Below are 17,300 nucleotides of genomic sequence, written 5' to 3'. Positions count from 1 at the left end.
CCCACAGCCTCTGCCCACCTGGACTCTGCATGCCACCTTTCTCTAGGACTCCCACCAATCCACACCTTCTGAGCTTTTAGAAAGAAGAATTTTATCCATAAACAGAAATATGCAGTGTGAACTTTGAAAAATTCATATGCTTGGAAAATTTACTGATAACTGAAAGAGAAAAGGCCTCTATTAACTGACCTCCATTTGATACCTCCTTAGTGTCACTTTCTGAACTGACTGGACTCTGTCTGATACTGTCAGGGGATAAAACTTGCTGTCTAGTATGTCTGATTAACAGTCCCTGATAAATTTTTGTTATTTGGTATGTCTGATACATAGCCACAGATATTTTACTCATTGTTTGCTTCTCAGCAATTAAAATATTTGCTTAGCAAGTAAAATACTACTTGTTATTTCTAATGAATGGTTTTTGCCTGGCATTTGTTGAGCTCCCAACCGTTCACATGTCAACTAGGGAAAAGAAGACATTTCTATGAACATATGAAATAAAAGCATTCTTTGCAGCTTAAACTACACTAGTTACAGGGTTTTGTATGTAAATCTCTGCCCATATCAAGTCACTTTGAATTGGCACTATTATTTCCTTTCTACTTCCCTGGTTAATGAACTTTGACACATGCCTAACTTTGATTTCTCTAGGTAATTTTGCTTAATGGAGTTTTATAAAGTTCAGGGTTGAATATCAGAGGCAGAAGGAAATCTGAGAATCCCGGGGAGACTCAGAGGCCTTAGCTGAGCATATGAAGGAGTTTTTACCCTCTCAGGAACCAGACACAGACTTTCATTCCTGGAGTCCAGGTGGGCTGCAAGCTCCAAGGCTTTTCATATGCCCTTTTCTCTGCCATAATGTCCACTACTCCCACGTGGCACAGTATTCAAAAGGAAAGGCTCACCCTGCTTTATTTTTTTAAAGGCTCATGAGCCTTTTTTCCTATTTCCCTACCCCACCCTTCACCTAGCCAACTTCTAAGCAGTCTTTAAAATCGAATTCAGACGTTCAACTTATCTAAGAAGACTTCTCTGACCACCATCACCTCAGGAGGGTTTAATACCCAGCCTTGTGCTTCCAGAGTTTACTATGATTCTGTGTTTATGTGTGTCCTTCCTGGGCTAAGCCAGTGGTCCTGAGGGCAGAGACTGGATGCCATTTATTTCTGAACTCTTAGCACTTAGCACAAAGCCTGGTTCCAGGCAGGTGCTAAGTGTTTGTTGAAAAATGAATGAAAGAAAGGAGTTCTCTCTCACTTGGTAATGGGAACAGGTAGAATACAGAGCCCGCATTCCTGGGGGGGAAAACCCTTTCTCACCTAGGCAAAGGATTCTCCAGTGCTGGCTGCAAGTGTTCCTTAGTACAGGTAAAGGCGTCCTGGACTGTCATTTTCAAGTTGTATAAATCAATACAGAGCTGCCCTGTAAACCCTAACCACCAACTCCAGAATGATAAACAGGAAGGATGGGGGCAAAGGTCAAAGCCACCCTGTTACTCTCTGCTTAATCAGAAATTGCCTTGCTCCAATTACTTACAGAGAAATTACGTATTCTCTCAGGAACTATTACTCTTTTGTGGATATGTATTTAAACACCTCTTTAAATACCCCAAGGCTTGCAGACACCAAGGTTAGACATCAAAACACAAAACATCCACATAGAGGCCAAAGAAGGTGTTTGTGAGTCAACACTTCCTTCACTATTTTGTGTTGTCTTTGTCCCACTGGAGCCTTCAAAGTGATGTGACACCCTTTTCCAGGCAAAAGGAAAGCCAGCGGAAATGAATTTAGCTTTGCAGCTAACTTTGCAGGGAGTCCTCAGTGAGACAGGGCAACTTGCCCCTCCCTAGCTGCACACAAGGGGGGTGTAGGTCAGGGAGTCGGGTAGGCTGGCACACAGGGTTCACTATTTTGAACAGGTAAACAAGGGATGCGCCTAACAGGCAAAGGAAGAAACGGACAGATCGGGGACAAGTGAAGTGCAACGGGGAGGTGCCACAGCTTAAGCAGGCAGGCAGAAAACACCTCTAACTTTTTAATGGGGACAGGGGCGATGTTATGCAGGTCTAAGAGGAACCCAAGTCTTTTTGACGTCATACATATGTATATATGTATACAGGTATGGTGTGCTCTTGTGTGCTGGTACTGCAGAATGGGCGCTAATACCCGCCTCCCTGGGCCACTGAGGAACAAGCCTTGAACCCGGGCTCTCCCTGAGCATCCTGGTCCAGCCAGGCCTCCGCTCCCACACCTCACCAGCCTGCTTCCCTTCCACGCTAGGTGAGGCCAGGTTGCACCCTGGAAATCTAGACCCGGGAACGCCAGATTGGTGCGTTTGGGTTCGGTTTTACTTTACCCGCCTTACTTCCAAATAGGTCTGCTTTTCGCTTTGGGACCTCTGTTGGGGAAAGAAGGTCCTGGGCGCGCCGCGAGCAGCGGCTGCAGCGGCGGCGGCTGGGCCGTGCGGCTGCGCGGCGCGCTCGGCCTTGAGCGGCGCGCGGCCGCCGCTGCTGCTTCGCGTGCTGTAGAGGCGCGGGGCCACGCCCTCGGGCGGCGGCGCGCGCGGGAACTCCTTGAGCGAGCGGCTCAGCGGCTTGGCCTTGCCATGCGCCTGCGCCTGCGCCTGCGCCGCCGCCTCCAGCTTGTAGGCGCCGCTGCTGCCGGCCGGCGACGTGGCGCTCTTGGGCAGCGGCTGCAGCGGGTGCTCAGGCCGCTCGGCCTCCATGGCGAAGCTGACGGGCCGCAGGAAGCAGATGTCCAGGCTGGACTCGGAAGAGGCGGGCGAGCAGTTCTCGAAGAGGGCCGGGGCCTGGAAGGGCTCCTCGTCGTAGGGCGCGGGCAGCGCGAATATCTCGCCGCCATACTCGAACTCCTCGTAGGCGGCGGGCACGTAGCCGCGGGCGTCGGGCAGGAGCTCGGCCGGGGCGCGCAGGGAGCGCTCCACGTTGCCTAGCGGCTCGGCCGGCGAGGGCTCGAAGTCCATCTCCGGGATGGCCTGCAGGGGCCCGGCGAGCGCCTTCACGTCCTGCTCGGCGGCACAGAACTGCGCCGGCGCCAGGAGGCTCTCGGGCCTCTCGTGCTTTCTGCCCTCCATCTCCCAGTCACTGGGCTTCCCGGGCTGCATGCTCTCCATCAAGCTTTGCTGCTGTTGGCTTTTCTTCACTGGGGGCATCAAATGCCTTTAAAAGGGAAACAGAACGCAAAAGGTGTGCTCACGGTTTGTTGGTGCAGGCCTCTCACCGAGCAGCAAGGCTGAGAGCAACACGCTTCCTGCTAGATACAGTTTAGGGGCAAATTGCCAGCTCCTCTCCTCTCCGTCCCCCACCTCCCCCAACCCAGGCACCTACAAGTTACCCACCAAGCGCCACTGACTTCTGCAATTAAGGAGTTCCTACGACCCTGGTCCCCCAAGTGGGAGAGTGAAAGTGACCATCTGTGAAGGGGATGCCAGAAGTACCAGTCTGAGCGAGGACGCACTGCGTAGAGATGGCTGGTAGGCCAAGGTGCTCTTCATTCCCTGTGTGGAAGCCCTGACCCTCCCTACCACGTGTCAAGGCCCCAAGGCACCTCTTTTTTCCCTTTCATGCCCTTGTAGAGTCATGTAGAATAATAGAAACAACTTTTGTTCAACTCATGGGTCTTAATGCTTAAGAACAATTAAATTGCCCGATGAAGGAAGTGGGGTACAATCTTGATGACTTGAATGTGGATGATGGTACGTGAGATTCATTGTACATTTTACTTTTGTGGATGTTTGAGATTTTCATAATAAAAAACAAATTCCTTGTGGCCATAGAGCATGCTGTATCTGTCATCTCAAACTTCCACCCACAAAAGCATTACTAAAGTGAAAGACTGTCACTCTGAATATACCCAACTTCATGGAGGGTTTTTTTGTTTAATCATGGATAAAGAATAATTTATATAGCATACCCATTAGATTGGATGTGATTTGCCAGTTCTGCTGGAATTTAATTGCCAGACAGATGTGAGTAGACTACTAGATACTGACCCAAACTGGTTATTGTGCTACGTTATTCATACTTGATTCTGCCACAAAAATGCATAAGGAATGAAGATGTAAACGCTAACCTCTGGTGGTCCCAAGATGAAAATTAGGTCTCAGGTTTACAGAGGTAAAAAGCAATATTGACTTGAATTCTCTCAACTTGTACGATTGTTATTGGGTTTTTTTCTGGCTGTTTTCCCAAGGCAGAGTGCAACAGCCTGGGAAAGCCTTGTTCAGCCTGGATATAATCTCTCGGGATTCATTTTTTTGGCTGTATTTGTCTCACTTCAAAGAAGATAGTTTTATCATTGTCTTAACTGCTAAAGTGATCCACAAAGTAAAATTCTACTTCCTGGAAATGTATTTTTTCTGTGTGAAGTTCTCTCCCTATGGGAATTCTACGATTTTTTCTATAGGAAGAAAATCATCCTGGGCTCTCTTTATAGGAAGGTTAATGTCTCATGGGTTTTCAGAAATATTATGAAATTTCTCCCTCCTGCCTCTGCACATTTGCACTTCCATCCCTCGCTCTAAATGTTCTGTTTTAAGAGGTGAAGGCAGAAAGGAAACAGGATTTATTTTGTATTATTGATTAGTTGTTCCTTCCAGTGATTGTAATTGGTATTCTAAAAACTAGTGATTAAAAATTGAAATAATCTCAATTGCCTACCTCCCACTTCATTGTAGTTTTAGAAAAGAAAAGTAGCTTCTTGCGTGATTTTTCAATTTTCCTTAAGATAAGAAAAACCAAAGTAGAAACTGGTCTGAAGAATTCGTTTTTTGAGAATTGTCTGTATTTGGTAAAGTAGGGATCTGGAATTTAGAGATTTGATTTCCCTTATTCTTACAGAATTCCTGGTTTCAAAGGCAGCCAAGTTGAATTACCCTTCAGAGGTAAAATAAGTTCCAGATATGTAAATGGCCTGATCTTTATCCTAAAGATCAAGAAGTTTGCTGAATAAGAATCGAGCTTAGTGTGCAAGAGAGTTGTGTGCAGAAACTTTAAAAGACTGTCAAATCCAGTCACTGCCCAAAAGAGTTTTTGGAGAAGCTATCATAAGCGAAGAACAGAGCCCATGAAGTCACTTTCTGAAGAAGCTTCAAGGAGAATTGGGAAGTACTAAACAACATGCTGTCTGTATCACCTCAGACCTATTATTTCTCATCCTCAGAGCTCAGGCTTCCTCTGACCCCCAACCAGGATTCCGTTTTTCTCCACTAAATCTTTTGGAGACCTTAAGTGTGTTCCCACCCTTCTGATGGGCTGCAAGATGCCTTCCTGTAGTTTTATGGCACTCTCTTCTATTCCAGTAACCAGCCTCTAGGCCTGCTGCCTGACCTTAGTACCTTCCTCTGGGATCCAAGCATGGGGTCAGCTTCTTGTCTGCCACATACAGTCTGATGGGGCTGGAGGGAGGAGAGTCCTGTAGATTATACTCCTAATGCAGGCTGGTGTGCTACCCCACACAGACTGCCTGGGACCTGAGGGCATTGCCATTAACCTTCACACAGCAACAGGTACTTACGTGACAGCAGGGCCAGAACTGGGAGCAGAAGGGTAGGGTTGCAGCATCTCTTCTGAGTGGATCCCACTGTCACGGACAGCCTCAGGCCCTGCAGTGGGAGAAGCATCTTGCCCGGCATTTGCACACTGGGAAGCCAGCCCTTTGTACAGCTTCGCCATGGATGACCTAACAGGAATGGAGGTAATAGTTCTCAGGGTGTACAGTGGGAAATTGGCTCTCTGAACACATAGATTATACCAAGAAAGATAGTGTTTCTCAGATGAAGCTCAGCTGTAAAGTTCTCTCTCCAGGGCTCTCTACAAACCAGGTTGCTTACATAATAGGGTACAAGCTAAAGGCTGGGTAGGAGTAGGAATGCTGATTCATTGGCTGAATTGAGTGTGGGTATAAGGGGGATACGGTGAGATGTCGTCCTTTAGAGGAGCCCTGACTTGGGAGATAGCATCTTTTTCTGGGGTAAAGCACCCACAGAAGTGATTCTGCTTTCCTCGTTGAGTTGGGATGAGGTTGAAGGAAATCCAGGTCATTAGGAAGCTTTGCTAAGGGTTGCTTCTGTTCCCTCTGAAGCCCAGATTCTCCCTAATCAGCCCTTCCTGTTTCTTCTTAGTGTGGAATCCATTCAACCACCATCCCTCCCTTATTTATTTCTATCCATGGCACTCATCACCATCTAACTTACTTACTAACTGGTCTAAATAGTCAGCTCCAGGTGGCAAAGATTTTTGTCTGTTTTGTTCTTTGTAGTATATTCAGTTTATAGGACAGTGCCTGATACACAATAGGTGCTCAATAAACATTTCTTGAATTAATGAAAGAAATCACATTCTGACCTTTCAACTGCAGTTTTAAACCTGGCAAGTTTAGTGAAACAACTATTTTTGAAGTGGTTAGCAACATGCAGTAATAGAAGGTCTGTGTAGGCATTAGAGTGAAAGTGCTTATTTTTCTAAAGTAATTTCCACCAGGTAGTTAAGTACCTCCTTCCTGTAGCCAGCCTGGCCACCTCTCTTCCCTGCCCATCTCTCTTCTCTTCTACCCCATCACTGCATTTCAGCCACTTTACATACACTGTGGTTACTGGTGACAGACACTCACATTGACCATCTGCATCCCTGGCCTCAGAAACCTTTGATCAACCCTCTAGACTGTACCATCAGAACCTTACTTCTTGAGCTTTTTCCGTTTCTGAATAAGCAAATCCTCATTGCACTGAAACAGCAGGGTGTAGTGTGAGATAAATACTCGCAGGCGCTGAACACACACCAGAAGTAGGTAATAGTCAGGATGTTCCTGCTCTGTGAACTTCAGGACGTTCTGGATGGAGGAAAAAAGGAAGCAGCAGTGCATAATTAGAATGATAAGTTTTGTCTCTTCTGTGCCTTGCCTTGATCTGTTGTAAGAGTTTGGTAGCCATTTAATCAAAACAATGCAAATGGCCAACTTGATTACAAACTGTAAGACTGAACTTATTATTATTTTATTATTTATTATTATTGCTGTTCTCTTTGTCCATCACACCACAGGAAAATAATAGTCACTATTGCTCCTGTTTGAGTTGAATTTGAACATAAGATAATTCCATCTGAAAAATTAGAAGGATCTACTAATTAGATCTCTGAGGTAATGAAGCCATTCTGACAATTACTGCCTATAAGCAATGCCTTGAAATCCAAAAGAGTCTGACCAGTGGTGCAAATGTCAGGCATTTGCAAGGCTGGAAGTGAGGAGATGTTTATGATCCAACCTGGTCTAGTATCCACCCCCACCCCCCACCAATGCCACTCCGTTACATTGCCTGCTGTGCTGTAGTGGAACATGCATCCTAGTTGGATTTGGGAAAGTTTTAATAGTTATTGAGTACTTCTTTGCCAAACACTAAGCCCTTTACATTATTTTCTCATTTAATTTTTACCACAACCCAGTTAGGTAATTATTACTACCTCCATTTAATAAATAAGGAAATCAAGGCACAGTGAAATTAAGTAATCTTCACTGGGTCATACATCTGATGTGTAGTGGAGGCAGGATTCGAACTCAAGGCAGACAGTAAAACCAGGGCCCTTCCTTATTTAGATATTTCTTGCAAGACCTGGGTTTCAGTCTTAGATTTTTTTTACCTACTAGGTGTCTTAACTTGGGCAACTTACTTAACTTCTTTGACTCCCCATTCCGTTATCTAAAAAAATGGTAATAATGATACCCATTTTATGAGATTGTTGAAAAGATTAAGTAAGATAATTATGGTGAGAAAATGATTTTAAGATCTAAAGCCATGCACAATTGAAAGTCTTTTTAATATTTACATAGGGTTCCTACTGCCTGAGATAAATCTCAAGCATTTCTGAGATGCTTTCACTGAATTACTTAGGAGGAGGAGTCAGCAATTACACCAGAACAGGTGGGTGGCGGGAAGGAGAGGGATTGGCAGGGGTACTGATGAATCTCAATTCTTCTGCCTCCAAGGTGCTACCCGCCCTGTGGGAAAACGATGTGAAGAAGTCAGTTCATCAGCTTCTCCGTGCTTCTGTGACACAGGACACGAGCAATGTATTGTCCTGGACGCAGGCCAAAAGAAAGTAGTCAGGATAGCAGGTAAGTGGGAGGCTATATAGATATTTCTCAGATGCCCAGGGGGTCGGGTAGGGGGTGCATTTAGATGGCGGTAGGACCAAGGTGGGAGGGACTGAATTGGTACCCAGGCTCTAGCAGGAGCTGCTATAGAAAGGCCTTGGATCAACAGAACTGTGGATTGCTGGTAAATGAAGATAGAACTTCATTTTTAGCGTCATGAGCCAAAAATTTTTAGAGATTGAGATTTTAGCTCATACCACAAGGCAGAGATGGAGTAATCATAACAATTAAATCATTTAAACACGTTTTAGAAATATTAATGACTCCTTGACCCTTTAGTGTCTTTCAGTTGGAAGCCAAAGGCAACTGTTTATCATGGGAAGCAGTTTAGTGGCTTGCCCAGCCATGCCTACCTGCAGATGTATCAGGTATTCAGGGATGCGCTGCACTATGTGAAAAAACAGTGTGTAGATGTCAGACTTAATCTCTTCATCACCCTAATGAGAGAAAGTTGGAGTCAGTCTTCAGTGTCCCTCCACCTCTGGTTGCAGAGCCCCAGAGTCAGGTCCACCAGGGTAAGAAGGGTTTACTCCCAGAACATTTTCTTCCTCTAGGGCATCATGAAGCATTGATCTGTCATTGGAGAGGCCACTTATTCAGGGACATGCTTAGGGAGACAACTCTTCTCCAGCAGGGAGCCTATCATATACTTCTTCTGAATCTACCAAGCTTTCCAAATACTCCCTCCTTCTTCCCACCCTCCAACACCATCTTAGCACACTGGGCACTCAACAGATTGTGTTTGAATTGACTAAATTCATTACAGTTCTTTAGCAAGTAATCTTTACAATGGTTTACTGATAGGTACTAAGGGTGGATCAGAGCCTCATGAGAATGGAGAAGGGAATATGATTAGAAATTGATCAGCTGGCCTGGCAGCAGGGAACATGTTGGACTCTCTCCATTTCCCTTTCCTTCCCCTCCTTCCCCTCCCCTCCCCCTCCTTCCCCTCCCCTCCCTTCTCTTCCCTTCCCTCCTTCTCTCTCCTTTCCCTCCCCTTCCCTCCCTTCCCTTCCCTCCCTTTCTCTTTTCCTTTCTCAAATACTTGCTGAGTGCCAACATGCGGTAGGCATACTGCATTGGGAGTAGTAGGGGGTTGAAGTAGAAAATTAATAGTGCCTCTCACCTCTTGTGAAACTGGATTAATGCTTAGCTTTAGAGCTTCTGATATAGGTCTTCTCTATTTACCTAAAATAACTATATATTTATATATATCTTTATTTAGCACCTAACATCACTGCAGCAATACACCTGTTTACTCTGTCCGTACTTCAGCGGAATGGAACAGAGGGTCAGGAAGGCAGGGCAAAGACCAAAGCAATGGTACTGACCCTTGAGTGGGCTCCTTTAACCCCAAGGAGGAGTGTCAAGGGCTGTGTTCAGGTCATTCCCCAGCCTGGAGAACAAGCTCCGAGTGCATGTGGTGTATCTCCTGGGTGGATGAGCAACGTCATAAAGTTACACGTGTAACCAAAGGGCAGTGCCCGAGTAGAGCTAACTTACCTCCTTCAGAACAACCACGTGAACCAAAGAGATGCATTCAGGCAGGTCCCTCAGGTAAGCAACATAATAATCCAAAAAGTTATTCTTGAAAACAAACATAAAAATGCATGGTGAGAACCTGGAAACAGGAATGATAATAACTAATATGTTTATAGTCATGTGTATCAAAAAGGAGCACTTTGCAGAGATTATTATAATCATTCATTTAATGTATTTATTAATATCTTTTTAGTTTTTTATTCACCTTTAAAAAAATCTTTTTGAGTTTTAAGGAAAATATCCCTATAGACTTAGGAACCAAAATTCAATAGCCCTGCTTTAATGAGAGAATGTGAAATGGTAAACCAAGGCATGGGAGGAGGGGTCATGTTGAAAAAGTACATTTAAATTGTTAAACGATAAAAATGCATATTTCGGTTTTCAATTATTTTTCATTTCAATCATCTACATCCAAATGAGAGATTTGTCCAACCCATCTCATGGTGTCTAGACCAGTGGTTCTCAACTTTTTCCAGTAATTGCATATTCACCTATGGAATAGCCCCTCAGGAAAACATTCTCACCTTCCAAAGTTATATTCCCATAGGTATAACAATTCTCAGCTCAAGAAAGCATACTGAATACAAATGAGTAAAAGCAGCATTAGAGGGTTAGCATTACATACAAGTAAATAATCTGTAAAGTTTGTATTATTAATCACAGTTGAGAATCATTGATATACAGAGGTTAACTGCAAGCAAAATCTGGCTTGCAAGATAAATTTTAATTAGCCCACACAATATTTTTAAAATAAGAAAATTTCACACAAAATTCTGGATTTCCCGCTTCTCTTAAAATATCAGAAGATCTAGCATCTCCAGTCTTTTCCCCTACAGAATAATTGGATAAAGTTGGGTAGTTTTTCCTTGTAGAAGGACGTGTGTGCTCCACTTAAGCTCACTCCCCAGCAGTCCACCTCGCATGACAGTCAGCTCACTTCCACTCGTGAATGCCACTGGCATTTGAGTTTGCAGCTTGTGGCTTGGATCATATTTTCTTTGAAGAACATTGGAGAGATTTCAAAACTTAGCATCCTTTCTCCAGGGAAGTGAAAACAACAACAACAAAAAACATTCCAGACAAATAGCTGCCCATCACATTTTTAAAAATCTCTAAAAAATGAAATTGTGTGTGAAAGTATATACATATATACAAATCCTCATATATTTATTTTATATGGATATATGGATATACATGTGTGTATCCGTATTTACACACACATACAAATATACACACATTCAGTGGAGGACAATTACAGTACAGTGGAAAGTGATGAAGTGGAAGTTAAAAGACTTGGGTTCTAAGTCACAGATCTCCAAATATCCAAATAGCTGGGTGATTTCAGCAAAGTCTTTTAATCTCTCTCAACATCATTTCATTATCTGTAGAATGAGGAGGTTAGACTAGATTGCAGGAGTTCCTCTGCCTCTGAAATTCACCTATTCTAGATTCTCCTTTAAAGGAAACAGACAAAGGAGACACAAATGCATCTAATTCAAGTTTATAAAGGATTGGAAAAAAAACTCACACTTACCTCATCATTTGTTAACTTGAGGAATAAATCTCCAAGGACTCCTTGGCGTGGCCACTTCAAGACCCTTTCCTGCAGAGCATGAAGCAAATCCAGGTGCTGCTGGACAATGTACCGTAAAGAGCCAGGGAAGAGGCTTGAAACAGAAGAGAGATGGGATCACACAGACCAGGTGCAGAGAAGGAAAGGCTCCACAAGAACACATGGAGCCGGGCACGTCTTCCCAGCACTCAGAATACTGAGTCACAGGTCGGCACTTAGGATTCAGAAACACAGTTGGCCGTTGCCGGCCTCACAGCAGCTACCCTCAGACTCTAAAGGGAACCCTTGACTGTGGCTCCTATACCAGTGTTTATTCAACTAGTGAAGAGCACATCACTTGAAAAGCCTTTTTAAAGTATATGTATTTATGTGATGGTGGACACTTTAAGGGAAATCTTTTTAAGTGTTTTAAAGTGATTCCCACTTGACGTGCAAATCGTCTGTTCTAATTAATGTTGCCCATGACCGCACTGGAGTGGCACTTGGTCATCCTTAGCTACTGGGAAGGAGACTGTACTTAAATAAGTAGGAAATTTTGTTTAAAGCTGACAACTGCAAGCTCAAGGGAGGAGGACATAAAAGTATTTCTTTTTCCCTTTCCTTCAGATTCTGAGAGGAATCTGGACAAGGAATAGAGTCTTGCCAGGGGAAGCTACAACAGGTCCTAGCCTGCTACTCCCAGGAGTTTCACTGAGCCCCCTTCTTGCTCTGATTTGCCTCTTCCCCCATCTCAGTATGTCTTGTTTTTTTTCAGAGGAAATGAAGGGAAGAGGGGATAGGGTGGAGACAAAAGAGAATCATAGAGGGAAGGAGAAGGGGGATCGGATGGAGAAGGCGGTGATCAGAAGCCTATGAGAGTGAGGAAGGAAGAAATAGAAGGAATGGAGTCGTGCTGGGCTGCAGCAAGGATTTCAGCCCTAACTTGGTAACTTAAGTCTTCCTGTGCTCTCAAGACCCCAGGTTAACAAAGATGAAAGTGATGGTCTGCTTGCCACTGAGAGCAGAACTTATTTGGATATTTCCCCAGGGTCTACCAAGCATAAATTAGTGGACAGTTGGGGTGCTTTGCCAACCCCAAACAAGCAGACTTTTATTGAGAACAGGAGGAAGGATGCCAATTTGAGAGGTGTTTTCAACCCATCTCCAAGCAAAGTAAAGATGCCCCTGTAGCTGTAGCTTAGAGAAGATACACAAACGCCCCCAGCCTTCCGTGAAAAGATACAAGGTTTCCTTCCACTCTTGTCTTACCCCCTCCACCCCGTGTGGTGAGTCTCCACCTGAGATGCTGATCTGTAGCCACAGGAGGAGGGGCCCCTGGATCTGACCTCTTACGCTGGTGCAGTGGGCTTGGAAGATCTAAGTAAGCCCTGTCCAGATCAAGGGGAACTCGGAGTGGTGGCTAGGAGACAGTCTGACTGGCAGACCATAAAGCTGGGGGAGGAAGGCACAATGGATCCGACTGAAAAAGTGAAACACTGCACCAGCAAAAGGTCTAGATGTGAACAATTTCTCCCCACCCAGAGGCTAACAGTGACTCTGGGTGATGTTCCTGGTGTGACCCTAAGAGATGTTAGGGCATCTGATGTGGAGAGACCTGACTCTTTGATGGGTTGTCAGTACAGGTAATATGTCTTTGGTTATCTCTTTTCTTTTTCTCCCCTTCCTTCCTGTCCTTTCTTCTTTCCTTTCCTTTTCTTTCAGGAAAGCTGCCTTCAACCTGCAGAGTTGGACAGCTGGTATCGCAGTTGGAGCCCACATGGCTCCTGGACTGTCCATTGGGGTAACAGCATGATGTTTCAAGACAGGGTCAGAAAAGTCTAATGCTCCCATCAGGCATTGTGGAAGCATGTTACTGGAAGAGCAGTGATTTATGGTGGGTTCTGAACCAAATATTGAAAACAGGCTTAAGATTTTTTAAAAATTTAATAAGGATAATAACTGAAATCGGGGAAGAGTGTGGAGGAGGTGAGCCAGGAAGTGGAGGACAGAATGAGAACGAGGCAAGAAGCTTGGACACACTTAATCTGTTTCACTATTTTGCCTGAAGCCAGACCTGACTTTCAGAAGCAACTTTTTCAGTAAGACAAAAGGATTAAGAGCTTGATTTATTTTCTATTCCTTACCTTGGGTGAAATTATGGCAGCATGAGTAGTTCATTCTTTCTAAAGCTTCTAAGGTTATTTTAACTCCCACAATACAGTACTTAAGCAAGGAGGGATACAAATTGAAAGCAATCAAGGAAAATCCAGTTATAGCTTAAAGTTTGTAACTTTGTTTTTGGCAGTCCAGTATTAGGGCCAAATTAACAACCAAGCTTCAGCTGTAAGATGTAACCAAATTTGAGGCATTGATAATTAAAACACGTGCCACCTGGTGGTGATCTGACGCATACAGTTCGTTGAATTCTTGGTGGATGTGGCGCCGGGGTCTAGTTTCTAAGGCGGACCAGCAATCATGCAGAGCTGACTTTGCCCCCTCCTGACAAGGGTTCGGACAGGACTGTTTGAGCCTGAGGTTATGGCTCTACCTGGATCAATTAGACCAGGAAAAGCCAACTTCTCCGTCCTCCTACAACTGGACAACAGCCCGCACGTTCCCCTAAGGCTTCCACTGGCCACCTGTGCCCCTGCAGTGCCCAGCCATTTCGGCTGGGGCAGGGCTGGGTCGAAACAGCCTGAGGGGGCTCCTGAGCACTGCTGAGAAAAAGAATTCATTTTTATAGGTTTGAGAAGACGGGCAACCTCAGATTTGAGTGTCAGGTATGTAGTTTGTGGTGAGCGTTATTTTCTGCCCCAGGTGACTTTTCCAGGGGGGTAGGAAGTGCTGAAGTCTTGCAGTTTGTGACGGGAAAGATAGTAAACGTTAATAAATTTATTTGTATCTTTGTATGGGAGGAAGAACACCAGTAGGGACAAGGAATGATCTCGTCTGCCCTGTATTTCATTCAGCTGGTCTATTTAAGTAAAACACACATGGAGCCTTCAGAAAGCTTAGAAAAAAGAAGAAACACAGCAAGTGAAGGAGGAGGGTGAAAATCTAACGCCAGGTAGAACAGGGGCAACCCGGCAAAACTCGAAAACCAGAGATTTCATATTAGTGCTAAGAATAGTGAGCTGAAGCTTTCCTCTTCTTGGGCCATGAAAACAAGAAAGAGGGTAGCAAATAACGAACATGAATAGCATCGTCATGGGTATGAGAAGTAGCCATCATCTTACTGTCACTGGGGATGGTACGGCAGTTTTAATTTGTATTAGTCTCAGGATTTGGGGGAAAGGCTCACTTTTTCCTCAGTAAAGGGTCGTGAGAAGTAGGACGTGACAGCAAGTAGAAAAGAGTCTCAGTGAGCTGAGATCATATTCCTACTCGATAAGTAAGCTGAGATCTGAGGTAAGAGCTCACGGGCTGTTAAGAGAGAAGCCTGGGTTTTGAAACTGGAAGAGACAGAAAGTCGACTTCTGGCTGAGACACGTGGCACACTGCTCTTAGTCACGGTGGCATCTCTGAAACTACGAGGTCCTGAGGGAAGCTGTGTGATGTTGAAAGAGCGCGAGGCCCAGGCTCAGGCAGGCCTGGGTTTGAGTGCTGGTGCTAATTGACTGTGTGCCAAGCCTCTCTGGACCTGAGTTTCTTCATCTATAAAGGAGGATTCACAGGGTTTCTGTAAAGATTTCATGGAGTCATAAATGAAGTGCCAAGCACGGGGCCACATTACTGTGTTCCACAGTAAGTAATCCTCCTTTCTCTCCTCGCCCCATCCCCAGATTTTTAGAGACCAGAAAGGGATGCTGCTGGCTGAGAAGCTTGGATGTGGAGGCAAAGCCACATCAAAAGGTAGATTGGGCTTTAGATGGTTGGTGTAAACTGAGCAGGCCTTTGGCAATAGTAAGAAACTAGAGGCCGGAGAGACTTCTCAGAGGGCTGAAGGGGCAATCTGGGAGAGTAAGACAAGCTCGACTGGGATGAAGGAAGGGGAATTAAGTGGCCACATGGGGAAGGAAGGACCGGCAAGAATCGGAGTGCCACTGAGTGAAGATGAGGCCCAGTCCAGAGCCTCTGTTGGTCACAGCTTTAGCCGAGTCACATGACCCTTTCTGTTCTTTGTTGCTTTCTATTTTGTGTATATCAGTTTTGCAGTGAAATAATTCTCGAAAATAGTCGAGCCATTTGTGGGTTTGTCAGGGAATGTTTTCTCACCTCAGTCACTTAGATAGGGGCAGCGTTGTGTTTTGGTCCTTGGGGTGTATTGCTGGCAGCTGCAAAGCCCAGTAAATTGGGAAGGGGGTGATAAGGATCAGGAAAACATCATCAGGGCTTCCCTAGATAGATTCACAATTTATGAACTGCCAGTGTATATTACCTGATAGAATATTTAAAGTAATAATGTCTTATTTGTCCTTAATAGTCTGTTATCCAAACTTTCCATTTATTTGAATTGGCCTTTTCCTTAATTGACTTGGATTACTGTGTCTTTATTACATTAATTTTTTTCCACCAAATCATAGTTTCTCCTTCCTGCTTTCTCCCAAAAGAGAGAGAAGCAGAAAAAAATCTAAAGTTTGTGAACAGGTAATAGATCAAGGAGTGTTGTAACCCTGGGGCTAGGGTGCTGTTACATCCGTCACAGGCTCTATGGAAACATTGCCCCACAGCTCAGGTGCCCATACTCACACATTATCCAGGATCATGTGAACAAATAAAAAGAAAGGTCCAAGTTCAGAGTTATATCAGCGCTGCATCATTTATCCAATAGCCACTTCAGAACTCCATTGCATCTACCCCCTTGTACTTCCACGAGAAGTGATCCCAGGGGTCTTCCGTGATCCCAGGGGGACATGAGGATGGCAGCAGACGGCAATGTCTCCCTCACTGCATTTACTCCCCCTCTAGGATCCTAACAAACATGCTAGGGACACTGAAAGCCCCAGAGGCTACACTCATTTTCTTCTCTGCTGAATATCTAAATTTGAGACTTGCTGTCACTGCCTAGTTTTCTTTTCAAAGACTGTTTCTGGAACTCTTTATAGGTCTTAGAATTCCCAAAGTGGAAACAGGAAACAACTTACCTTAAATTTTAATCAATCTGAAAAACAAAGGCAATGAATACATGGATACCTTCTCTCTTTGGGATTCCTCTTTCCATCTGACCCCTGGAATGTTGCCTTGATCTTCAGGATCAGAGAGATGTTAATGACATATTTTCTTTCTGATTCAAGCAGTTCTAGAGCCACAGTCTGTCTTTTAGCTGTAAAAACAAACCAAGGAGGGAATTTTTGTTAACCACTCTTCCCTGAAACCCAATTAAATGATAGGAAGCAATAAAAAGATACTGAAAGCAAAATAAAGAGACACCAGCAAGTTTCTGGAAGATGGAAGACAGAATGGAGGCATGGTTATTAATTCAGCACAGTAAAGAGCACAAAACCCTCTCCTTTGGTGCTTTCATCTACAGATGGGAAATCTGCTGAGAAGCAGACAGGCTCAAGGATCATTGGCACCAAGGCATTACAGAAAGTACAAAGAAGGGCCAATGCTGGAAACAGGAGAGACGGTCTACATAAAGTGCAAGTGAACCTCCAGCTCCCCACCCCTATGCCAGTTGGCTTCCTCATTTCTACCCCATGGGAAATGAGAAGAATTAAACTAGAGAAGCCCAAGTCTTTGGTACACGGGATAAAGACACCAGACATGGTAGAAGGCAGAGTTGAGATGCTAAAATGCAAAGAAGGGGACTCAGAGAAGGCTTGCACACTGAACAGTGAGCTCCCTCAGCCCCTTTTGCTGCAGGTCCCAGAATGCCAGCAGCCAGACTTACACTGCCCAGGCAGGAGGCAGGAGGATATTTCACTGGAGAAACTGAACTGCCCAAGCAAAAAAGATCTACAAACACTGACATAAAGAGGTCACCTATCAAAAAGTTAATTTGCCACCTGGTTAGCCAATAGTGAAGTCTACCTACTGATAACCTTAGCCAACACAAAATTTTTAGGTTTCTTTTAATTCAGGGCCCTTTCTTGGGTATA

The 17,300-nt window shown here is 44.6% G+C and overlaps 1 protein-coding gene and 1 long non-coding RNA gene across 2 annotated transcripts in view; one reads left to right on the top strand and one right to left on the bottom strand.

Annotated features, from left to right (window-relative positions):
- Nucleotides 1-17,300, bottom strand: part of ARHGEF33 (Rho guanine nucleotide exchange factor 33) — a 45,520-nt gene that overhangs the window by 11,009 nt on the left and 17,211 nt on the right. Inside the window, exons 8-14 of the mRNA XM_074378747.1 lie at nt 16,393-16,522; nt 11,242-11,374; nt 9,669-9,752; nt 8,519-8,602; nt 6,700-6,848; nt 5,535-5,699; nt 2,356-3,178 (exon numbers count right to left, since the gene is read on the bottom strand). Of these exons, the coding sequence (XP_074234848.1) occupies nt 2,356-3,178; nt 5,535-5,699; nt 6,700-6,848; nt 8,519-8,602; nt 9,669-9,752; nt 11,242-11,374; nt 16,393-16,522 (1,568 nt within the window). The remainder of the gene's footprint in view (nt 1-2,355; nt 3,179-5,534; nt 5,700-6,699; nt 6,849-8,518; nt 8,603-9,668; nt 9,753-11,241; nt 11,375-16,392; nt 16,523-17,300) is intronic.
- Nucleotides 4,864-17,300, top strand: part of LOC141579851 (uncharacterized) — a 32,267-nt gene continuing 19,830 nt past the window's right edge. Inside the window, exons 1-2 of the long non-coding RNA XR_012511877.1 lie at nt 4,864-5,714; nt 7,998-8,126. This is a non-coding gene — a long non-coding RNA (uncharacterized LOC141579851). The remainder of the gene's footprint in view (nt 5,715-7,997; nt 8,127-17,300) is intronic.

The sequence above is a fragment of the Camelus bactrianus genome, chromosome 15, assembly GCF_048773025.1.
Source record: "Camelus bactrianus isolate YW-2024 breed Bactrian camel chromosome 15, ASM4877302v1, whole genome shotgun sequence".
Classification (NCBI taxonomy): Eukaryota; Metazoa; Chordata; class Mammalia; order Artiodactyla; family Camelidae; genus Camelus; species Camelus bactrianus.
This window is presented reverse-complemented; position numbering and strand designations above follow the sequence as displayed.